This window comes from Ambystoma mexicanum, chromosome 5q (assembly GCF_040938575.1).
Source record: "Ambystoma mexicanum isolate Mex_15411 chromosome 5q, UKY_AmexF1_1, whole genome shotgun sequence".
Taxonomy (NCBI): domain Eukaryota; kingdom Metazoa; phylum Chordata; class Amphibia; order Caudata; family Ambystomatidae; genus Ambystoma; species Ambystoma mexicanum.
Window position 1 is genome coordinate 118,233,797 of NC_090933.1, and position 24,446 is coordinate 118,258,242.

General features: G+C 45.3%; 1 protein-coding gene across 1 annotated transcript in view; it reads right to left on the minus strand.

Moving 5' to 3' along the window:
* Positions 1–24,446, minus strand: part of LOC138497282 (dynein axonemal heavy chain 5-like) — a 1,499,851-nt gene that overhangs the window by 1,098,605 nt on the left and 376,800 nt on the right. Inside the window, exons 24-26 of the mRNA XM_069620634.1 lie at positions 19,542–19,665; positions 19,277–19,443; positions 856–948 (exon numbers count right to left, since the gene is read on the minus strand). Of these exons, the coding sequence (XP_069476735.1) occupies positions 856–948; positions 19,277–19,443; positions 19,542–19,665 (384 nt within the window). The remainder of the gene's footprint in view (positions 1–855; positions 949–19,276; positions 19,444–19,541; positions 19,666–24,446) is intronic.

A 24,446-nucleotide genomic window follows, 5' to 3' on the forward strand; every position in this document is an offset into this window, starting at 1 on the left:
TTTTACCCGCACCGCTGGATTTGCAATGAGGCCCAATGTTTTGTTTCAGTCGACAGGAATTCAGCAGCACGAGAGGAGTGTGGCTCAAGGCTCAGCGGTGGATTCTTCCCTTGGGAGAATTACGAATCACTCATTATTAGTGCCATTAAAGAAACTCATTAATGTAACCATTGTGTCAACAAATATTTCTGTGATCCTTTTCCCTTTCTTGTAGATATTTTTGCAGAAAAGGACATTTCACAAAATCAGCTGAAACCTCTTATTCGCTCCCTGCCCCTTGCGACAAACTAAATAGTAAACAGTCAAATGTCCCTTATTTCTATGATTAATGTTCGCAAAAAAAAATAGCAATCACACCAAATAATCGCAAGACAAGTGGAATGACTTCCCAAGGAGCCATTGAGTAGCAGAAGCACAGGCAATGCAAAAAAGAAGCACCAGGCTGGAAGATATGGCGTAACAAGTGAATAGAGGCATCATGCACCTGGGAGCGGCATGGGAAGCCTAAGATCCTTAAGGGCAAGATAACAAGAGATGAAAAGTGGCAAATAATGGCACAATAAAGACAAAATGCACAATGTTATCAAGGGGAGATATGAAGACAGTAAAACAGATCAAATAGGACCTGGTAAAGACAGAACTCTCAGGCTATATATGTGACAAATACCAGAACTAAGTGCAGTCCTTAGAAGGATACAGCTATCGAAATAGGTTGTTACTAGGCGGCTGCTGCAATTTGTTTATTTCATGGGTCTGCAACTTTTGTGATGTCATAATGGGCGGCCCACAGGCATGTATCAAAGGTGAAGTGCCATAATCCTGAAATGTGCTTGATGGGGAATCCAGACCGCTTACCTGCTGCTGCTTGTGATGCAAATAAGTAAATTTCCACAAGGGCATGTCCCTGGTCATGGATAAAATGGCATTTGTAACCTTGTTCACAGCACTCTGGAAAAAAAGATCGTATAAATGGTTATGCAATCAGCTTCAAACGTTTTCAAGAATGGGGTACAAGTGAAAAAGCAATGTTTTTTTAGCATTAACTAGGGATAGTGGCAACATATTCCATAATGATACAGCAAAGTCCCAAATTCCAAATATTTCCTTTTTTCACTCATCAAAGTACATACCATTCTTTGAATATAAATAAGTGGGAGAAATTATCTCAAAGCCTTTCATACCCAAGGCAGCTTTTCTTTTAGTGCTATCACAACTTCCCTCACCATGTCCGCATGTTAGCTGTCACTTGTACTTCCTGTTGCTGTAGGGTTTCTAGCGTCACACTCTAATATTATTCACGTTCTCTTTCAACCTGAGTGCCAAAGCAGGAGCTCATTGCGAGTTTAGCGGTTTGGGAAAAAAAGTGGAGATAATTCAGTTTACCTCCATTTTTCATGCACTGACAAACTACAAGTTTGCAGGCATTACCTCCAGCGGAATAACTGATTTGTGGAGGTAAAGTGGAGATGTTACCTCTAGAGGTAACTCCTCCACTTTACCTCCGAAATTCGGGGTTATTACCATCTGGTAATAACGCCGGCGGCAATACCGGCAAAACTTTCCCCTGGAGTACTATGGACTTCATAAAATGGGAATTTACACCGCAAAACAACCACTTGTAATCTAGCAGCATTACCGGTGGAGGTAATACCTCCAGAGGTAATACTGCCTGACCAAGTGGTGGTATCGATAATTCCATTGCCGGTATTCCGGTATGCCAGTAATACTGGCAAACACATAATGAGCCCCATTGTCTCTAAGCTTTCCTTATTTTCTTCCAAGGGAATGTGGGTTGTTCTTGGACATGTTCTGGGTACTGTTACAATTTGGTTCCTTCATATTAATAGATCCTGGAAATCTTCTCTCTTGAGTCAGACAACTTCTACCGGATAGGCCATGTATTCTTCAGGCTTCAAATGTATTCTGGGATCTCTAAGCAGCTCATAAGTCAAATGCTCTACAAAACTTCTTAATCCTAGCTCCAAGGCGTGTCTTGACCTCGTACCACCTCATATAGTAACTGCTCTTCAGGACTTTCTGGCACCTCTTTCAGTGCTTGCCCACTCTGCACCTCATTCGGCAAATACTCATCTCTGCTTTTCAGCACCTCATTTGGCAAGTGCTCATGTCACCTGTCCAGATTCTCATATGGTAAGTGCTATCCTCAGCTTCTCAGTACCCCATGTGGACAGTGCCTGTTCAGCACCTCACATGGCAAAGGCTCCTCTCAGCTTCTCATCACCTCATGAGGCAAGTGGTTCAGCATCTTCGGTGGCAAATACCCTCAGCACCGGATGTGACAATTCTGGTCTCGGCTGCTTTGAATATCATGAGTTGCATGCAGTTCTCTTGGCTTCCAAGTACCTCATGTGTGAAGTGCTCATTTCACACACAGTGCCAAGCAAGTGAAAAGTATTCCTCTTGGCTTCGTAGAAGCTTGGAGGCAAGTGGTCATGTTGCTTGCTGAGCGCCTAATGTTATGAAGCCTTAACTTGCCTGCTCCTTATCCCCTTTACTAGAATGCAGCTTGCAGAAAGCATCCTTCTTGCATCCACAAATGACAAGGACTCCCTGCATACCACCCCAGGCAGTTCCACCTCGCTATTCACTTCCTGGGTTTCAATACGTCAACCTCTTCTGATACCTTGCTCAGTGAGTTTACATGCAAAGTCATTTTCATGTTGTTCCACTATAGCTGATCAAATTTGCAGATCCACTGCTGGTCCATCTCACACTCGCAAACGTACAAATGATCAGGTCTGGCTGTCTTGAGTGCCTGCAAACTTCTTATTTGGAGCAGCCCTGTCAAGGTCCATCTCTCAGGGTTGCCTCCAAATTATTTTTGAAGGCATGCAGACACACATGATACAACAATGTAGTTCGGCCAGTCCTGTCCAGTCTATGTTTAGTTTCCTGTCTTCAGCTTACTTTGTGATGGGTGATATGTATGTACCATTTCAATCGGCACAAGTACCAAACTTATCTGAATTGTGACTGACTGGACTGATCGAGCCTTTATCACATATTTGTTACATAATAAACAAGCTCCTGCCACGGTTGGGGATCAACAGACAAATCTTAACCAAGACGTAACATTTGTGTCTCTATTATAAACAACAAAAAATAAGGGATTCGTTTTATTTGACATATGGTGGAATACTCAAATAAGGAACACAGACTAGTCAGACTTCCCTTGGCTGTTTGGTTTCCGGCCTTCCATATCTAAATTAAACTCTGGAAAGGAGGCACTCCGAGTCTTTGGGGTTTATGTGGTGTCACCCTTATTTCCTGGTCTTGTGTGATGGTTTCATTGGCCTTCATTGGATTAGACAGAATGTCACAATTCTTTTCTTTGGCCTCAATACCTGGCATCACCAACCTGATTACTTGGCTCATCTCAAAGTGGTTAAGGTGTCAGAAAGGATTCAGTCAGAGAATCCCAGAGTCAAACACATTCTTAAATGTCTAAGACAGTCGGGTCGTCCCATGGGTTTGGCTCTTTCCCCAGTCCTAAAGTTGCCCCAGGGACTTAGGTCTCAACCAGCCCCCTACCTTACTGCCACTTCTTGTGCCCATCTTCATCAATTTTCAGTTCCACTATTCTGATACTTACCATATCTCTTCCTTTCTTCTGTGATTTTTCAGCACACTCCAGACCGCTCACCCACTTCTCTATTCTTCTCTCTTTCTATTCTTGATTCTCCCTCAGTTCAATTCTCACTCCAACTTCTCTGTTACGCTGTCTCCCTTCTTCACATCTGCTCTTAACTATCCACCTCCTTTATATTTCTTTCTCCTTCCCTTACCTCTCCACATAACGCTCTCATCTACTCTTTTATGCCTCCTTCACCTCTATTCCTAACTCTCTCTTCACTTCCTTCTTTAGATTCCTTTCTCCCTTCTCCTTTGTTTGTGACTGTGCACCTTTTATTCTCTACTCAGAAGCACATACTATTCTGTGCCTAAAATTGTGTTCTGCTCATTCTTACCCTTACTCCAAAGTCCTGCAACTTTTAATCTCCTGCGAGATGGTCAGCAGAACTTGTAAGTGTTTCATGACTTTCATGTACAGGTAACGTGTGAGCTTGTTTTGCTATGTGGTTTTCGGCAAGGAACTACAGATACAGCATGGTTGTTTAATTGACTCTGCTAGCCATGACTATTTTAACTGGGGCACCCACTTTGAATCTACATTGCAAGCTGCAGAGTTCCCCACTGTCTCATTTCTATTCCAAACCGGTACGATGTTGACTTTCTCATCCAGGGGAGGCCATGTGAATGTAAACGGGTGGCCCATGCTGTAGGACGGGAGCAGTGCTTGAGGACTTGCATCATTCAGCAAAAAGATCTTTCCTATATTTCAGGCTCTGTGGATGCTGGAAACATTTATGGACTAAAGAGTATTTTCATCATTTTCTCTCAGATATTAAAGGGACAAAATCCTCACATCTGGCAAAGGGTTTCTAGGAGTAGTAGGCTTGCTGCACCCAAGATGGTAGGGATGGACAGGGAAGTATGGGAGATCCACCACATATACCCTCTGGAGCTGGCATCAAAGAGCAGGTGACAGCCCCTCTGAGTCTCTCCCATTCCATCCACTAAACTCCAGTTTGGGATTTTATCACGAACCACTAATATTAAAATTGGAAACTAAAATATCCTTGTAAAAAACGAGATGGCGGAATCTTCATATGCACCATTTTATATTGTTTTATTTCAAAGTTTCCATATCTGCTTTGGTTGTACCTCTTTTTTCAATATTTCCAAAAAGTATATATCATGATTACTTATGATGAATTCTCATCAATTCTGGTTGTCCCTCATAATAAAAACTCTGGTTGTCCCTCCTAAGAAATTCTCATCAACTTTGATTGTCGCTCAACACGTGTTTCCCCACATGCTTCCTGTGGTTCATCAGAAGGGTGACAAAATATGTATCCTATAGTATAACAATGAATAAAATTATAGTTCCTTTCTGGCAACTAAAGTATTGTTTGTCAACTGAAATTCTAAAAATTGACATTTTGAGCACAATTAAATGCTGGACACTATACTTAATCAATAGTGTGGTTTCATAACGAATGTATGTAGTCCCAACATTTTATAGAAACAAATAGAAATCAAATAACTGCCCTCCCCCAATTGTTGTCCTTCCTCTGGATTTCAGTGAGTCCCTTAAATCAAGAATACACTAATTTACTTCTGGGGTTTAGAACCTGTTAAGCTATAAAGATAGTATGCATAGATTAGCTTGCAGTTATGGAGCGGCTAGAAACTTTTCGTACCGTTATTTGGTATGACCCTGGTTTCCCTTAGATTCTTATTCTCCTCGCAGCTTTTTTCACTGCGATTGAGTCAAAATGGTCGCTATTTAAAGTGGCGTGATGACGCAATTGCGCACGTTGCGTGTGTCCACGTTATCACGCTAGCGGCCATCTTGCTTTGGGCTGGTTTACCATTTGCCTGAGTATTTTCATTTGAAATGTATTAAATGCTCCCTATAAATAGCGTATGTTGTATTCAGCCAATTTAAGATCTGTAGAATATATTGATTAAATAATTCTAAATGAACATTGTTTCTTTCCTAATTTAGCACAATTTTTTTTGTCTTGCACAATTTAAACACTAATGGGTCTAGTATTGTGAGCAGCCTTCAGATTGATCTTAAACACAAAGCTTATTTTGGGAAAATGTCTGTTATAAAACAGTTATGACATTATACAAAAAGCTCAAGAGATGCATTAGGCAAATCCAAGTAAAGTGAGCTCACTTAAATTATACCATGATGATAAAAAATGCATTACTGGATTTATAAGTAGTGAATCACCTCTGTATTGAAATTGAGACCCGATCGACAGGTATCTAATATATTAATCCAAAATGCTTCTTTGCATCTTATAAGTTTTCCCCTGCTTCCTCCTCTTGGAGGCATGTTAACACTTTCCAAGCCAAAATATATAACGCCATCAATTGTATTCATGCTATGTTCGCTCTGGAAATGGTAAGACAGGGGATATTTGAGATACTTATTCTTGATGGACCTGAAGTGTTCTGAAATTCTTGTTTTAACTTGTCGGATGGTGCTTCCTATTTGGATCTTGGAACATATGCATTGTATTCCATAAATTATGTATTTCGTGTTACAGTTCATGCATTGTAATATTTGACGTGTTGCTCCATTTGGTAATTGAATTTGCTTTTTCCCCCACTGTCTGAATGTGGACATAGAATACATTTCATGCAGTTTTAGGTCCCTTGAAGAATGGGTTGGTTCCACATTGTTGTCAGATCAGATTTCTATTGCTGTGGTATGTAGTGAGATGGGCTGATGATATTCTTAAGGTTTTTTGCCTTACAAAATGTTAAACTCAGTGTACTGTCTAAAAAAGGTAGAAGGGGTCTTGGTCTAGTTTAAGCATAGTCCAATTTTTAGTCAAGATTTTCTTTATTAGGTTTGTTTATGAGCTACAAGTATTTCTGAATCTAACTTTATTGAAACTTTCAGGCAAGCTTCTTTGTGGTTTCTTTGATATTTAGTTATTTATTTTTGGATTTGTAGAGCGCACTGCAGCCCACAGGCATCGCGGCGCTGTAAAGGATACTTAAGAAGGCAGGCTTGTGGGTTACAATAAGCGGCCCAGGAAAAAAAGCTTACAAACAGTTGCTTACAATGTTAGTTACAGAGTACAGTATTCTACATCAAATGGTATGTGCCATACAGTTCAGTGAGTTAGCATATGTAAAACATAGCGCATGGGGGATATGCCCTGTCAGACAAAGAGTTTAGTTTTTAAGGCCTTGCAGAAGGCAGCATGAGACTCGATTGATCTGATCTGGTATGGGAGTTTGTTCCAGAGAGTGGCAGCCATTGTTGGGAAACTCGAGCCCCCAGCATGCACTCTATGCGTGCGAGGAACCATGATGCGATTGGCATAGGTGGACCTGGAAGGTCTGGATGCTGTTTGTCTAGCGATTCTTTGCACTAGATAGCTAGGAGCGAAGTCAGGAAGACATTTGTGGGTTAGGGCAATCTATTTGAAGACAACCCTTTCCTTGATAGGTAGCCAATGTACCTGCCTCCTGAACACTGAGATGTGTTCCCTCCGTGATATGCCTGTTGCGGATCTTAAGGCATTATTTTGGGCTATCTGGAGTATAGCCAGGTTTCTTTGGGAGGTACCAATGAAGAGGGCATTGCCGTTATCCAGTCTGGACCCGATGATGGCTCTGGCTATAATAATGCAGTTCTGTTGGGTCAAGAATGGTCTGACAGCGTTGATCAGCTTGGAGTGATACGCTGCAGAGGAAGCGATGGCATTGACCTGCCTGTCCATGGTGAGGCTTGGTTCGAGGTACACACCCAATGTCTTAATCCCTTGAGATACTGTGATGGGGATGTTGTCAAAAGTGAAGGTTTGATACTCCTTGTTAAGTTTACTCAGTGTGAATGGAGACCCAACCAACAGGAGTTTGTTTTTTTCACTGTTTAGACAGAGCCAATTCTCTGCCATCCAGGATTGAATGGTGGAGTAGATGAAGTTGAGGGTGTTGGTGTCAGCTAGATAATCCCCAGAGAGAGGTATGAGCACCTGGGTGTCATCAGCATAATTGGTATATGAGATGCCCAGGGAATCCAGGATTCTAAACAGGGGTCTGGTGAAGAGGTTATAAAGGGTGGGGGCTATGCACGAACCTTGTGAGACTCCACATTTAATAGGACTTGGGATGGCATTAGAAGAATCCGAGAAGACCTTAATTACTCTCTCCTTAAGGAACGAGTTGATCCATTCACATGCCTTTGGAGAGAAGTTGGCCATGGAGGAGAGATGGTGGCACAGGGTTTTGTGCTCTACCAAGTCAAAGGTGGCAAAGAGGTCTAGGAGCAGAAGGAGCACAGGTTTGCCCGCGTCTCTAAGGTCATCTATTTGATTTTTCAGGTCAAGTAGTGCCGTTTCGGTGCCATGACGCAGTTGAAAACCGGACTGGCGAAGTCCAAGAAGGTGGTTGTCCTCGATACATGTTTGAACTTCTAGGTAAGGTGCTTTGTCCAAGATCTTTAGGAGGAACGGAACGGTGGTGATAGGTCTGTAATTCCCAGGTATCAGCGGGTCGAGAGATGTTTTTTTTTAGTAGTGGTCTAACCCAGGCTTCTTTTTTTTTTTTTTTAAAGTATATTTATTGATTTTTCAAAAAAAAAAAAACTTATACAAACAGCATCATCCACATAGCAATCAGTTATATATCCACAATAACTTCCCATTCCCTCCTCCCCCCATGTGAACCCGGACCGGGGTTGCGCGGTCTGCCATTGGTGTTAGGGTGAGCCCGGGCTGTCCGGGTCCTCACCTGAGGTACTGACTTCTTTAGGACGGAACAGGGCTGTCGTGAGGGCTATCCATTGCAAGAGGTCTTCCGAGTCACCTGTCTTCTGCTGTCGCTGTGCCAGCTCCCAGGCCCCGGTTTCAGCCATAGACCACCTACGGAGGTCTTCCCACCATGTCACAAGTCTAGGGGCCCTGGGGCACTTCCAGGCCATTGCGATGTGCCTTTTTGCGAGGATGTACATCAAGTCCTTGAGCCTATTGAGGGGTTTGTTTTTTTTGCCTCGCGGGTATGAGCCCAATAGACATGCCTTAGGGGATTGCACGTCTAGCGTTATGTCCTCCTCCGCCAACCTGGTCTGAATTTGCGACCAGAAGGTTTGTATATCCGGGCAGGCCCAAAACATGTGGGTCAGTGAAGCCGCGGGTTCTTGGCACTTGGGGCACGGAACTACGCCGGCACCATTGAATCTCGAGATGACAGCAGGGGTAAGGTAGGCCCTGTGGATGATGTAAAATTGGAAAAGCTGGAATCGGGCATTCCTGGAGACTTTTTTATGGTAATGTGTTATTGTTTCCCACTCCGTGTCTCCGAATAGCGTGTTTAGCTCGGCTTCCCATTTACCCCTGCATGTGAGTTCGTTATGTGTGGTGTTGTCAATTAGGATCTCATAAAGCCTAGAAGTTTCATGTCCCCCCTCTGCAACGCCCACCAAATTCTCAATGGACTCGTGTCCGGCGCATTGGGATTCCGCTTCCGCCCATCGCTTCCTAAGCCTGTCCATCACCGCCCCATGCAAAAGGAACTGACCCAGTGGAACCCCAGTCAACTCGTGCAGTTCGGAAAATGTGTGAGTGCCCTGGTCGTCTATCAGATCGCCCAGGGTGGCAACACCGGAGGGTTCCCACATATTCCGGATCGCCTTCCGGTCCTCCGGTCTAGTGGACATGATGGCGGCTATAGGGATTTGTGGGGAGTAGGGGTCGGTCAACCCGACCGATTTGCAGGCCCGACTCCAGATCTGAGTGCCTAGGCGGATGAGGTATGCATCCAGCGTTTTAGGTATTGGTCTGGTCCAGAGGAGGTCCCTAAGCAACCAAGGTGCGTCTGGGGGCTGCAATAGGCGTGTGTCCGTCGTGGCATCATCGGCCATCCACTGGATCACGTGCTTAAGCTGGGCCGCTATGTAGTAGAGCTCAAAGTTAGGGGTCTTCAGGCCTCCCCTCTCGTACGGTCTTTGAGTTACGTCTAGGGCAACTCTGTGCCTCCCCTCCCGCCATAGGAGTTTCCTACATAGTTTGCTCAGGTCTTTGAAGAAACGTTGGGGGATGTTGTAGGGGACGTTAGTGAAGAAATGTAGAAGACGCGGGAGAGCAACCATTTTGAGGAGTCCCGCCCTGCCAGCCATTGAGAGGGGCAATTTACACCATAAATCAATTGATTTAGCCAGTCCCTCCCTAGCCTTGCCCGTGTTTAATGCGTGTTCGGCCTCGGGGTCCCGGTGGATCGCGACGCCCAGATATTTGAACGTGGTGGGTTCCCACTTCAGGGCCAGAGGGGGGAGGTGTTCTTTCTCGGTTCCACTAAGTGCAGCCAGGGGGAATAGGCAAGACTTGCCGTGGTTAATCTGGATCCCGGTGCATCTGTGGAACCCATCTAGGGTTTCGAGAATGTAGGGGAGAAGAAGTTCGGGATCCCTTAGGTAGAGGAGCATGTCATCCGCATACATGGAGACAAGGTGGTTCACTCCATTTACCACTATCCCCCCGTCTCCATACTCCTGCCTGAGGTATGCCGCCACTGGTTCAATCGCCAGGATGTAGAGGAAAGGGGATAGGGGGCACCCTTGCCGGGTGCCCCTGGCCAGACTCCATTTTTCCGAATAGGTGTTGTTGGTTCGCACTCTGGCTGTGGGATTAGTGTAAATGAGTTTGACCCAATTCAAGAAAGCCGTTCCGACCCCCATCTTGTCAAGGGTGGCATAGAGCCATGTCCATCGGACCGAATCAAAGGCCTTAGAGGCGTCTAGGGACACAACTGCATATTTACCGGGCATGCCGTTTGTGCTGTGTATCACATGATGCAGCCTTCGCAGGTTCTCAGACATGGAGCGGCCCTGCATGTAGCCTGTCTGATCTTGGTGTATAAGGTACGGGACGGCTGTACGCAGCCTTCTGGCCAGTAGTGCGGTAAGGATCTTATTGTCTACATTCAGCATGGATAAGGGGCGATATGAGCCGCAGTCAGAGCTTTCCTTGCCGGGCTTAAGTAAGGGGATGATGGTAGCTTCGGTCATGGAGTCGGGGAGGTGACCTGTTTCATACGCCTCGTTATATACTTTGGACAGTAGGGGGGCCAGTATGTCCTCATAGGTCTTATAAAATTCGCCCGGGAGACCGTCCGGTCCCGGCGTTTTACCGGAGGGCAGTGCCCTAATGGTGGCTGCGACCTCTTCTGGGGTGACGGGGCCTCCGAGGGAATCTGCCAAATGGTCCTCCAGGCGAGGGAGCCTGATGGCGTCCAGGGCATCTTCGATCGCGTGGTCTGGGGGCTGGGCTGGATCAGAGTAAAGGGTTTGGTAATATTGCTTAAACTCTGCGTTAATACCCACTTGCGTGTGAAGGGTCAAGCCGTCTGTATTACAGATGGAGCATATGGGGTGTCTGGGGGTTTCTCGTTTATAAAGCCATGCAAGGAGTTTCCCGGGTTTGTCGCCCAGGGCGTGGTTCCTTTCCGTGAATTTGGCATAGCTGAGCCTCCCCAGCGTCTCCCAGTGTGTTAGGCATGTTTGTTTAAGTTCAATCATTTTCTGCAGGTGGGCGGGATCAGGGTACGGGGTGGCTTCGAGGTCCTGGAGTTCGGTCTCAGCGTGCTCTAGCAGGGTCGTGACGGATTTCAAGGCCCCTCCGGCCGCGGCTATCATTTCCCCTCTAGTTACCACCTTGTAGGCTTCCCATGCTGTGCCCAAGTATCTGACGCTATCAATGTTGGTTTGCCAGTAGTGTATGGAGCCCTCCCTGATTTGTTCATTGAAGGCTTTATCTAATAGCGCTTCACTTCTTAATTTCCACGTCGGGATGGGGGGCCGGGGGGCTGTGGTCACCTAAGAGGTCATCAGTGGGGAGTGGTCTGAAAGCACCCTGGCCAGATACTGCGTATCTTCAAACCCGGCCACGTGCTCTTCGCTAATGAACAGGCAGTCTATCCTGGTGTGGACCTTATGTGGGGGAGAGTAGAAGGAGTAGCCTCCGATTTCAGGGTTTTGCGCTCTCCACAGGTCTTTCAGGGCATATTGCTGTGTGAGGGCGTTCAGTATCTTGGCGGGTGGGGAGGGGTCGCCATGCTTGCCATCCGATCTATCTATGCGAGGGTTTAAGGTACAGTTGTTGTCGCCTCCCCATATCGTTATACATTCGTTACTCGGGGACAGCCGGGCGTACAACGAACGAAAGAAAACAGTGGCATCATGATTCGGGCATAAGTGCAAATCAGGCGAACGTCACGCCCCTCTATGGTGCCCTGAATTAGGGCCATCCTACCTTCATTGTCCGTCTTGGTGTGGATCAGCTTGACTGGGACAGAGGGGGCAATCCATATCAAGACTCCTCTGGAGTAGGTGGAGTAGGTGGAGTAGGAGGAACCCACTAGGGTACCTCGCCAGACCTTAGCTAGCGCTGCAAGCTTAGGGCCACATAAGTGGGTCTCCTGAAGGAGAGCGATTCCGACTCTGTGGCGCTTCATGTAGGCGTAAACGCGGCGCTGTTTGATGTAGCTGTTTAGTCCCCTGACGTTCCAGGACATGACTCTGATCCTCTCAGCCATAGTCTAGGTGTGGTCGTGTTGCTGTGGGAAGCCTGAGGTTGAGGTGTTCGGTGAACCTGGTCGTCCTGGTAGCAATTCCGCTGCGCTTGGTCCCGGTCCGGTTTATGTCCGATTCAAACTGTGATCCCAACTTGGGGTTCAAACCCCCATGAAAAACAACGTCTAACTTAACTACAAACACAACTTCAAACACAACACGTCTAGCGAGGTTGCCCTTGCTCTGACATCCCCGTTTCTGCCCCATCAGACGGGGGTCTTCCGGTGCCCTACGGGCGGGTGAGCTCACCCAAATTATCCTGGGGATAGGAGAGGGGCTACCTCCGTGGGTGTTATCAGGAGGTGCGCCACGACCAGCGCGGCTCCGGTACCATCAGTGTCGCCACTCTCACTGGCATATTAATGTACAATCGGCTACTGCAGCCAGTAAGTGGTGAGAAGGAGTCCCTTTGTTACAGGCGGCTAGGGCCCGCGCTGCCTCCGTTCAATGTCTGGGATCTGTTCACTGTCCATCCATTCGCCGGCCTCTGCGGGAGTGTCAAATAAACGTGCCTTATTGTTGTGCAGGACCTTGAGTCTGGCCGGGTAGAGGAGTAGGTAGCGCAGGCCTGCCTCCTTGAGTCTTGCCTTGGTGTGGTGGAACTGGGCTCTGCTCCTTTGAACCTGCAAGGTGTAGTCGGGGTAAATTGCAATCTTCGCGGCGTCCCTCTGTATGGAACCGCCCATCCTAGTAAAGGCCAAAATGGCCTCCCTGTCCCTGTAGTTGAGGACTTTGGCTATTATGGGTCTGGATGGGCTCCCCGGTGGCGGCCTCCTGGCTAGGGAGCGATGGGCTCTTTCTATGGTGAAGCCCTGCGACAGTTTCCCAGCCCCAATTTCCTGTATGAGCAAGTTCTCGATATAGTTGGTGGGGTCGCTGCCCTCGATACCCTCGGGCAGGCCGATGATTCTGATGTTATTCCTGCGGGCCCTTCCTTCAGCTTCCTCGGCCCTGTCTTCCAGATTTTTCACTCTTTGCGCCAGAATGTCCACATCCTTTAAGAGTTGAGTTTTGGCGTCTGTGTTGTCCCGGACTTGGATCTCAAGAGCGTCCGTTCTGCCGGTGATAGAGCGCACATCCTGCCTCAATAATTTCAGGTCGATGGCGACCGCGTCTATTTTGTCCTCCATGGTTTTCTGGAGTGTCTTGATGGCCTCTAGCAGTTGGGAGTTGGCCGGCTCGGGCCTCTCGGAGCCCGACGCCTCCCCAGGGGCTGGAGCCTCCCTGGGTTCGGTCGCTCCAGCGGCCGCGAAGGACTCCATGGTGGTTTGGCGGTGTTTGCTACGGGCGCCTTTAGTGGACATGTCCTGTCCGCGGGATCCGCCAGGGCACTATACAGTTCACTGGCGCCGGCGTGAGATGCTTCGTGAGGGGGGGGTTGTGTGTTGTCCGGGCAGTATCAATGGGCCGCTCGGCAGGGCGGTCGGGCCCAATCCTGCCGCAAGGCTCTTCGCTCCGGGCCCAGCAGGGGTGCAGTTAAGGCCGCTCCAGGTGCCCCCCCTTCCGACTCCTTACCGCGCTTCTTCGGGACGCTGGAGCGTGAATCTCAGCTTAGGCCACCGCCGCCGCTTCAGTCCGAGTTCCACTAAGGCAGATCCCTGGTGAGCTCCTCTGGGGTCGATCACAGGGCTCCGCTACAGCGCTGGGCCAGGGATCATCATGGCCGCCATTTCCTGCCCTCGCATGGCGTTCTGTTTCTTTTCGCTGGTGCGGGCCAACAGAGGGACGTGAGGTTCCCAAACTTCGACAGCAGGCGGGTCACACCTTCACACGACCTGTGTTCGCTTTTCGGATGACTGCAGTCAAGTTAAGCGATGGTTGGCGGCGGATCCATAATCGTATCGAGCGGAGCTGCGCCGAACACGTCTCTCCTACATGGCGGCTAGCCACGCCCCCCTAACCCAGGCTTCTTTAAGGGAAGTGGGTACGTGAGCCGATTGGAAGGACGAGTTGATGAAGGCAGTAACGAAGGGGGCGAAGGCTGGCGCACAATCTTTGATGTGAGCTGGGCAGGCGTCCCCTTTGCAGTTGGAAGGCTTAATGGACTTTATACGTACCGTGACTTCTGATTCGCTCATGGCAGAGAATTCAAATTGTGGTGCCTGGTTAAGAGTTCTGCTCTTGTTTGAGAATGTGTCTTTTAACTGCCATAGGTTTTCTCCCCCAGTGCCAAGGCCTTTTTTGGTAATTTTGGTATTTCGCCAATTTAATGCCTTCTAACGTTTTCTGTTTCATTAACCCCTTAATTGCCAAGGATGAAATAACTCGTCCATGGCACTTAAGGGGATAAAGTACTTTTCGTAGGCGTTGCCTGTCATAGCCTCCGTCCTCAAATTTCCATATCATGTTTTTTTACATGTTTCTCGAATTCATTGTTTTGTGTACAATTGTATTTATCCATAGTAGATCTCCATACAGAATATTCCTGGTTACACAATTAGGGTGGTTGCTTTTAGCATGTAAAATATGATTCCCAGATGTTGGTTTCAAAAACAGGGAGGTTTAAATGATATTATTTTCAATGTAGAGTTCCAAGTCCAAAAAACGTATTCCTGTTGTGCTGTCTCATATTGTGATGTTCAGATTGTAATTATTGTTGTTCAAGTAGTGGTAGAATTCCTATTCCATGAGGGATTCTTTATTGCAGTTCCAAATGATTAGTATGTTGTCTATGACCCTAACACAGTAAGCTATTTGGTTTGATGTTGTGAATGATGGATGTTGCCATGCAAACTAATTCAAAATGTCCTATGTACAGGTTGGCATAAAGGAGGGAAATTTAGCGCCCATTGCTGTGCCCTGTTTATGTCGGTAGATTTGGTTATTGAAGATAAAAATGTTCTTCAATGTAAAATGCAACATTTCCGTTAACATAACATTTTGAGAATGGTAGGTGATGGGCCTAGATTTGAGAAAATAGAGTCTTGTTTCACTGCCCTTATTGTGTAAAATGCTGATATAAAGAGAAGTCACGTCCAAAGTCACTGGTCTAATTTGATTCCCAAGTTATAGATGCAAGTTGTTGTATGACATGTTTAGTGTCTTGGATATACAATGCTAAACCAGAAGCTAATGGTTCAAAGTGGTGAACGATGTATTGGGAGATGGGATTGTTTAGTGAACCTATACCATTGATAAGGGGTCTGCAATTTGGGAATGATTGAAATTCCTTATGTATTTTTGGTATGAAGTACATAGTGGCCATTGTTGGAAATTGGTTGTTAATGAAGTTGTGCTCATCCTCTGTGTGGAGTCCCAAATTTGTCCAATGAGAACTCATTGTATGCCAATTTTCTATTCATTTTTTCAACGGGTTAATATTTAGCTTCTCATAACATCCGATGTTATTTAGATGAAGTGCCGATATAACAGAATCCTCTGTGTTCATTAAGATAATTGTGCCTCCTTTGTCCACCATTTTCGTGATTAAGTATTTTTGCTTAATACTTGTAATGCTATTCATTCTTTCACTGATTGTGTTTTATTATGGGTTTTTTTCCCTGAGAGGTTAATGTCTCTTAGATTCTGTGTTGTGGCTTTATAAAATAGATCTAGTACATTATCTGTGACTAAATGAGGAATGAACTTGGATTTCGGTTTGACGGGTGTTTCCTTTGACAAACCTGTCTCTAGGTGCATGTCTACTGAAAAGGTTTGTAGTGTATGAATGTCTTGTTCCTCTTGTAGATTCAGCAGCTTCACTGTGTCTTCAGAGTGAGTGACTGCTAACTCTGATGGTAACAATATGGTTGTTCGTTCTATTGACCTGGTGGTATTAGAGACATATTTCTTGAGTTCCAGTCTTCGACAAAATTTGTAAAGGGCTAAATTAGTTGTAAAGTAATCCATAGGGCTGGATGGACAGAAAGAAGGCTCTTATTGAGAGCCGATACCAGATCTTGGGGTAGGTCCAATTTAATCAATATAGTCTACAGATCTTAGATTGGATAAAAGCAACATATGCTATTTATTAAGGGGCATTTAATACATTTTGAACGAAAATACTCAGGCAAATGCTAAACAAGCCCAGAGCAAGATGGCCGCTAGCATGATAACCTGGATGCATATAACGTGCGCAATCATGTCATCACGCCACTTTAAATAGTGCCCATTTTGACTCAATCGCAGCAAAAAAATCCACGAGGAAAATAAGAATCTAAGTGAAAGCAGGGTCAGACTAAATAACGGTAAAAGAAGCTTATAGCAGCTCCATAACTGCAGGCTAATCTATGCATACTTCTTTTATAGCTTAACAGGTTCTAAACCCCAGAAGTAAATTAGTGTATTCTTGATGTAAGGTACTCAATGGCTTGGAAAGTGTTAACATGCCTCCAAGAGGAAGAAGCAGGGGAAACTTATAAGATGCAAAGAAGCATTTTGGATTAATATATTAGATACCTGTCAATCGGGTCTCAATTTCGATACAGAGGTGATTCACTACTTATAAATCCAGTAATGCATTTTTTATCATCATGGTATAATTTAAGTGAGCTCACTTTACTTGAATTTGCCTAATGCATCTCTTGAGCTTTTTGTATTATGTCATAACTGTTTGTGTTATAACAGACATTTTCCTAAAATAAGCTTTCTTATGTGTTTAAGATCAATCTGAAGGCTGCTCACAATACTAGACCCATTAGTGTTTAAATTGTGCGAGACAAAAAAAATTGTGCTAAATTAGGAAAGAAACAATGTTCATTTAGAATTATTTAATCAATATATTCTACAGATCTTAAATTGGCTAAATACAACATACGCTATTTATAGGGAGCATTTAATACATTTCAAATGAAAATACTCAGGCAAATGGTAAACCAGCCCAAAGCAAGATGGCCGCTATCGTGATAACGTGGACACACGCAACGTGCGCAATCGCGTCATCACGCCACTTTAAATAGTGGCCATTTTAACTCGATCGCAGTGAAAAAAGCTGCAAGGAGAATAAGAATTTAAGGGAAACCAGGGTCATACAAAATAACAGTACGAAAAGTTTCTAGCTGCTCCATAACTGCAACCTAATCTATGTATACTTCTGTTATAGCTTAACAGGTTCTAAACCCCAGAAGTAAATTAGTGTATTCTTGATTTAAGGTACTCACTGAAATCCAGAGGAAGGACAGAAATCAAATAACTGCCCTCCCCCAATTGTTATTTGTTTCTATAAAATGTTGGGACTACATACATTCTTTATGAAACAACACTATTGATTAAGTATAGTGTCTAGCATTTAATTGTGCTCAAAATTTCAATGTTTAGAATTTCAGTTGACAAATAATTCTTTAGTTGCCAGAAAGGAACTATAGTTTTATTTATTGTTTTCTACTATAAGATACATATTTTGTCACCCTCCTGATGAACCACGGGAAGCATGTGGGGAAACACGTGTTGAGCGACAATCAAAGTTGATGAGAATTTATTATGAGGGACACCCAGAGTTGATGAGAATTCATCATAAGTAATCATGATATATACTTTTTGGAAATATTGAAAAAAGAGGTACAACCAAAGCAGATTTGGAAACTTTGAAATGAAACAATATAAATTGGTGCAAACTACGGATTCCGCTATCTCGTTTTTTGTAACTTAGAATATTGGGCAGCCTCAATATTTAACGCATCCATTGTTGCAGACGATACGTTGCTTAATTGAACTTTAAAACAAGCAGATAATTTAGGACTCGCCATCAGTTGCTCTATGGCTGCAGAACCTTTTCAAACTTAACTTCCTTGTTAAGTCCTCATAGTAACCTCTATAACTGCCTTCAATTTCCAGTGTTCAGTTGCTTTTCAGTTCCAATAGTAACCTCTTGATTTTGGACAAATCCTTAAGGATTTGTTGTTCTTTTACTTAAATAATGTTCTTGTACTGTGCATGGCGCACCTTTTAAATATAGTTTTAAAGGCACCCCACTTAGTTACCATCCTCGCCATCATTCCTCATTACTTTGTCTCCCATAAAGGATTCTGATCATAGTTATTTTCTTGCATCGTGATGCATTCTCTGGCCACATACGTGCATAAAGAGTTTCTCAGTCTGAAGTACTATACCAGGGGTATAGAGAAATCATAAATGAAGTAGTATGATGAAAATATCACTACTAGTGTGCCATTGGCCATGCAATGCTTATTATAACTTAAATGGCTGATAATCAAGCGTATAGTAGCTCTGGTCACTTCATCAAGAAGGCGCATTTGATTCAGTCCATTTGATTTTCAGAATAGAAATGGAGTCAAATATTGTCAGCTTCGGTAGCCCTCTGTCAGCAGTATCTTCCATCAAAATCTACATATGAATGCATGCTTCATTTATGGTCTACCCGATTGTACTTGCAGATAAGCATTAACATGGATTAGTTCACATATGTGCTTTAAACAGAGCAGGGATATTGACACCCATAGCAACCATTGCATAGTCTGAAGTCAAATATCAGTCAAATATCAGTCAATTAAATACCATCTGTTTTACAAATACCACTTAATTAGGAGTTGGGGGTGTAGGAAATATTTATCAACTGGTGGTCAAATAAAGTATTGCATGTTGTAAAATACCATGGAATGCAATACAAAACCTTTGCACCAGTGTAAATGAAATGGTGCACAGCATTAGAACTAAGGCAAACCATACCCTTCTGCAAGGGCATTTTTCACTCCGGTGGTAATACCATTCCAAACTGCTCTTGCACTGAGCAAAGTATCTGCAATACAGCCTCACATATGTTTACCGTAACCACCAATCTCATAACGACACCACGTAGGATAAAAGTACTCTATCAAACTGTTTTGTGGCAAACACAATATAAAGGAAGCCGGTGGATGAATCCAACCCACAACCATTTTGCTAGTTGCAAATTAACACATTGTGAAGTGTTACAAGATAGGAGTTATACAAACCTAGTTCCTGGTACGACAAAAAAAGTCTCCTTTTATTACTCACAAACGACATTATTTAATCAAAGTTAACTAGAGGCGAGAAGTTAAAAATGAGAACTTCAACATTTTCAGAAACCAGGGTCTAGCCATGCTTTTCTCTTGCTTGGGTATCCTATGTTGCGTCGCTAATCTCAATCATGCGATTATGCACTTGTTTGCGGCCTACCTGAATGTCCTCAAGACTGGGTCGCATAACAACATTGGGAATGGCCAGCTGAATCCCCGCTTTAAAGAGCGGAATGGTAGTCTGATCCTTCGCCAGTTTGGCAGCGCCGTACATGGAGCTTCCAGTGTGCATTCGGCGCTTCAGTGTATCTAGCGAAATTTTGGTGCCTGTGTGGGATATGAGAAGGCATACAATTATAGGCAAATCAACACCCTCCCGCAGCCAAGAGGAAAACAATAACTCAAAGCCGTGCATCTGAACCTACATTTCACCAAGCAGTCTGTATGCTTCTGGCAGAGAAGTCCCATCATGTTATAGTAGCTGCAGGCGAGGCAATCTTGGCAGCGCGTTTTCTGCTTCGCATCAAGATGTGAGCAAGGAAAAGAATCCTATTTGGGAACAAAAAAAAAAATCACAAACTAAAAAAATGACGCAGAATCTCATTCGCAGTAGAGGTAAGTGAAGGGGAGCGACTCATGAATACTGTGTCTTGCCTTGACATCTAAGGACACCGTAATCATACTGACAACTACACAATACTTTCCCAACCCTGCCCTACTAAATCATTGAAATCACCCGACTTTTATCAGTGTTCTAATGACCTCTTACTTCATGTCTTGTACACATACAGGGTCATTTTCCTCCAGCACATAATACAGCAAAGTTGAATGCAAATTTAATATGCACATATTTATACAATGTGATAATACAATTCACATGGCATATTAGAGAAACTGCATGCCTACATAATGCGTGGTGGGTGCAGGAGTTATTCCCTGGTGTCCACTACACATCAGAGTGCCATGTGAATTATTTCTTTATACTGGCCTCTCAGCTGTGTAGCCACACACTTCTCAAGTGGGTGGCTATGGAGCACACTGGCCACTTTATATTCACACTGTGGACACACTCAGTGAACATGCGCCAGGGCCACCTGATTTTAAAAGGGGGCCTGAAGAATCCCATCAGGGCAAGTATAATCCTTGACTGAACACACTCAACTCACGAGAAAGGTGACTTGAGGATAGGGCCTGCAGCTCACTAACCTTGCGAGCAGAAGTGATAGCCACTAAGAAGATAGTTTTCCACGTTAGTAGCCTGCGAGGACAAGAATGGAGCAGTTCAAATGGCGCTCTCATTAGAAATGTAAGAACCAGGTTAAAATCCCAGGACAGGATCAGAAAAGGGACCAGAGGCAATGTGTTGGTCAATCCTTTCAGAAATGTTATGAAAATAGGCATCTTAAAATAAGAGTCCTGTTCTGGCGTGTGTTTGAAAATCGATATCATCACCAAGTATCCCTTAGAGCTAGCCTGCTGCATCACCTGATGGGCTAGGTGCAATAAAAAAGAAAGGATTGCAAGTGTATTTCAAAGAAAGGATCTATAACGGCTCTACAACAGCTGAAAATCATCTTCCAACAGCAGCAGTATGGGGCTTTAGTTGTTGATCATCTAGCTGAAAGCAACATCTTCATAACGTCTTCCGGGAGATTCCAATCTTTATATTTTAGATTCTCAGAAACCAGGCGTGAAGGTTCAGTGTTCTGACTCCTGGGTGAAGAAGAGGGCCTCCCGCCTGTGAGAACAGATCCACTCTCTGGAGACGATGCAATGGCGGGGGGATGGACATGTCTAGAAGGTCTGGGTACCACGTCTTTCTGGCCCAATCCGGGGCAATCCAGATCATGGATTTACGGAACTTCCTCAACCTGCTGATGAATTGTAGGATGACAGGGACTGGTGGGAACACGTACAGGAGTGGACATTCCCAGTCCACTATGAACGTGTCTCTCAGAACTCCTCTCTGAGGAAATTCCTTGGAGCAGGACAGGTCGCACTTCTTGTTGATACTGGACCTAAACAGATCCACTTGAAGGTTTCCCCAAAGGGCGGACATCTCTAGAAGGACTTCCTAAGCCAACTCCCCCCTCATGGGAGAATGTGCTCTGCCTGCTCAGAGATTCCGCTACTGTACTCTCTTTCCTGGCTAGATGAACAGGCGACAGAGATCACATTTTGTAGATCCCAAAACCAGATCTGCATTGCCTCATTGCACAGGTAGTGACCCTACATCTTCTCCTTTGTTGTGGTAATGCATGGCCATTGTGTTGGCCTTTTTGCCTTCCATCCCTGGAAAGAACATCCTGATGATGATGGCCATCAGCGTGGGTCTGATCACCTTCAGCTATAACAGGTTTACGTGTGGTCTTGATTCTGCAGGGGACCAAAGGCTGCTCATCATCAGATCGCTCATGTGTGCTCCCCTTCCCATGAGTGAAGCATCTGCGACTACAGTTATCTCCGGCTAGGGTTGCAAAAAAAGATTACCCAATGATCACATCGAGGAGGTTCTGTGCTACCTTGCTTGAGACCTGCAGAAAGTGAGAACTGTGACCATTTGGATCTGAGGGGCCCACTGGAGGGCCTCATCTTCAGGGGGTGCTATGGCACAAGGAAAATGCAGCATGCCATGAGGCCCAATAACCTCAGAAAGTCAAATGCCGATAGATATTGGACGTTTTTAATAAGCTCATTACCATCTGCAAGATATGTTGAGCCCTCAACTCGGGAGGTGAAGCCTTCCTTGAGGAAAAGTCCAGGAACTCCCCAATGAATTGAAGTGATTGGAAAGGTGTCACCTGGGAAGTCTTAAAGTTGAGGGAGAAGCCACGTTTGGGAGGGAGTGACAAGTGTTGTTGAGATGTTCCAGAGATTGCTCGGAAGACCAAGTTCTGATCAGCCAGTCGTCTAGGTAGGGAAATATGTGAATCCCTCCCCTCAGATTCGCTGTCACCACCAGCATTCATTCAGCGCGGAGGTAAGCTCGAAAGGCAGTGCTCTAAATTGGTAGTGAGAAGTGCCAATGGCAAATCTCAGGTACGTCCGGTGTCCGGGATGTAAAGGTACAGGAAAGTAAGTATCCTGAAGATCAAGTGATACCATCTAGACCTGGAGTTGAATGGTTTGGAGGATCTGCGAACGAGGGACCATCTTGAATTTGTCATTTCACACTGGAAGATGCTGCTCACGGTGAGTTTTGCCCCCAAATGGCCCCACAACCATTTCAAACACTGTAAAAGTGTTTGAAAATGGCTTTCAGCGCGCTCGGTGCTCCAGTCCCCTTCCTCCCTCGCACCCTCCTTCCCCAGCCCAATCCCGCCTCCCAGCCCTTCCCCGGCACCCTGATTGGTCTCCTGGCCACATATCATAAACCCTCCCAGGGCAGCCCTCTGCCCGCAGCCCCTGTGGCTAAGGACCCCAAGGCCAAGGACGGCTCCTACATTGGCGGCTCCAAGATGTGTCTGCAGGTGTCCGCAGGGGACGCCAAGGAAGCCAGCAGCCTACAGACACCAACAAAAACCATGAGTGTGGCATGGGTGGGGAGCAGAGCAGTCACTCTACTCCAGAAAACCCTGCCACTCTATCTTACCTACCAATAACAGAGTGCCATAATACTTGCATGTCCACTCTTAGATAGAATTGTGAATGTTAGCATGTCCACTCTTAGATAGAATTGTGAATGTTAGCATGTCCACACTTAGATAGAATTGTGAACATTGGCCTGCGTCACATCTAGATGGAATTCTGAATGTTAGCATGTACACTCTTAGATAGAATTGTGAATGTTAGTATGTCCACACTTGGATGGAATTGTGAATGTTAGCATGTCCACACCTGGATGGAATTGTGAACATTGACCTGCGTCGCATCTAGATGGAATTGTGAGTGTTAGCATATGCCACACTTAGATGGAATCTCAGAAATGTGACTGTTAGCATATATGACTCTCAGCATGCACCACACTTAGAGTTCTGAACCTAGCTTGCGTCAAATCTAGATAGAAAAGTGTGTCAGCAGGTGCCGCACCTAGATGGAATCCCACCATTGCAAGGACAGCAATGCCAACTAACCAACCAACTAACAATTCCATCCCTCTGCATACACCTCTCAAACTCTAACCAAACACAACCACAAACCTAAAACGCAGCAATCCGCACAAACTTCACAACAATGCAACAACAAAACAAACCACACAGACTTGCACAACAGCACACGACAACTACGGACCACAAAACACCCCAAGCCCAGCCAACGGACCCACCGGGCTGAGGCTGTCAACAGCACATCACTGCTCTCTTGCACTTTTCCTGCTTCACTAACTCAACCTCCCCCCCTCTTTCAGAGCCGCCAGAGCGCCAAGGGACCACTACGGTGGTGATAGTGCACGGTACAAATGTCCTTTAACATTAACATTAACATTCCTGGGGAACTTGCTCAAGTGCCTCAGGTCCAGGATGGGTCAAAGTCCACAGACTTTTTTGGGGGCGAGGGAATAGCTGGAGACCCAACCCTGATTCAATTCCACTACAGGTACCTTTTCCACAGCACCTTTCTCCAACAGTGAAAGAATAGCCTGTAAGGGAGCAGATCTGGATCATAAAGAGCATTCGCTCAGGGGACAATCTGGAGGCCTCTTTATGACTGGGAGACAGTACCCTTGGGCAACTGTTTGTAATGCCCCAGCATCTGAAGTAATGGTGTGCCATTCTTGCAGATACTGCGTCAATCTGCCTCCCATGGTCTTGTGAGTGAAGTGCTCAGAGAGGTTGGGGGCCGAGGGCAAGGAGGGGGTTGCTACCTGGGCTGTCATTTCGCTGCAACCTCTTGGGGCACGTGCAAATCTTCTTTGTCCCTGTCTTTGAACAGACTGACCACTTCCTCTTTGATGGAAGGAAGAGCAGTACTGAAAGGACCACCCTCTCCAGTTCTGTGACAGTGGATGTTGTGATTCGTCGGATGGCTGCCCCTAAAGGCGTTTCTGCAGCCTTGGAAGCATGAGGTTTTTCCAAGCTGTCGTCCTACTTGGGGCCAAATACATTGGACCCAACAAAGGGCATATCCATGAGTCTTGACTGACATCAGGGGCAAAACCAGATTGGCGTAGCTATGCAAAACTCATGTAAATAGAGATAGATCCCATGCATTTGTCAACACAGTCTGATGCATCTAAACAAGACTGTAGGGATTGGCATCAGGCCTCCTTTCCATCATTAATAAGGTTAGTAAATCCTTCCCTCACTTCTCCTTCTGGATTTTTTTTTAGCTGCTTGTGCAATCACATTCCATAATCTGTAGCTGTATTCGGCTAGTGCACATGATGCGTTCAT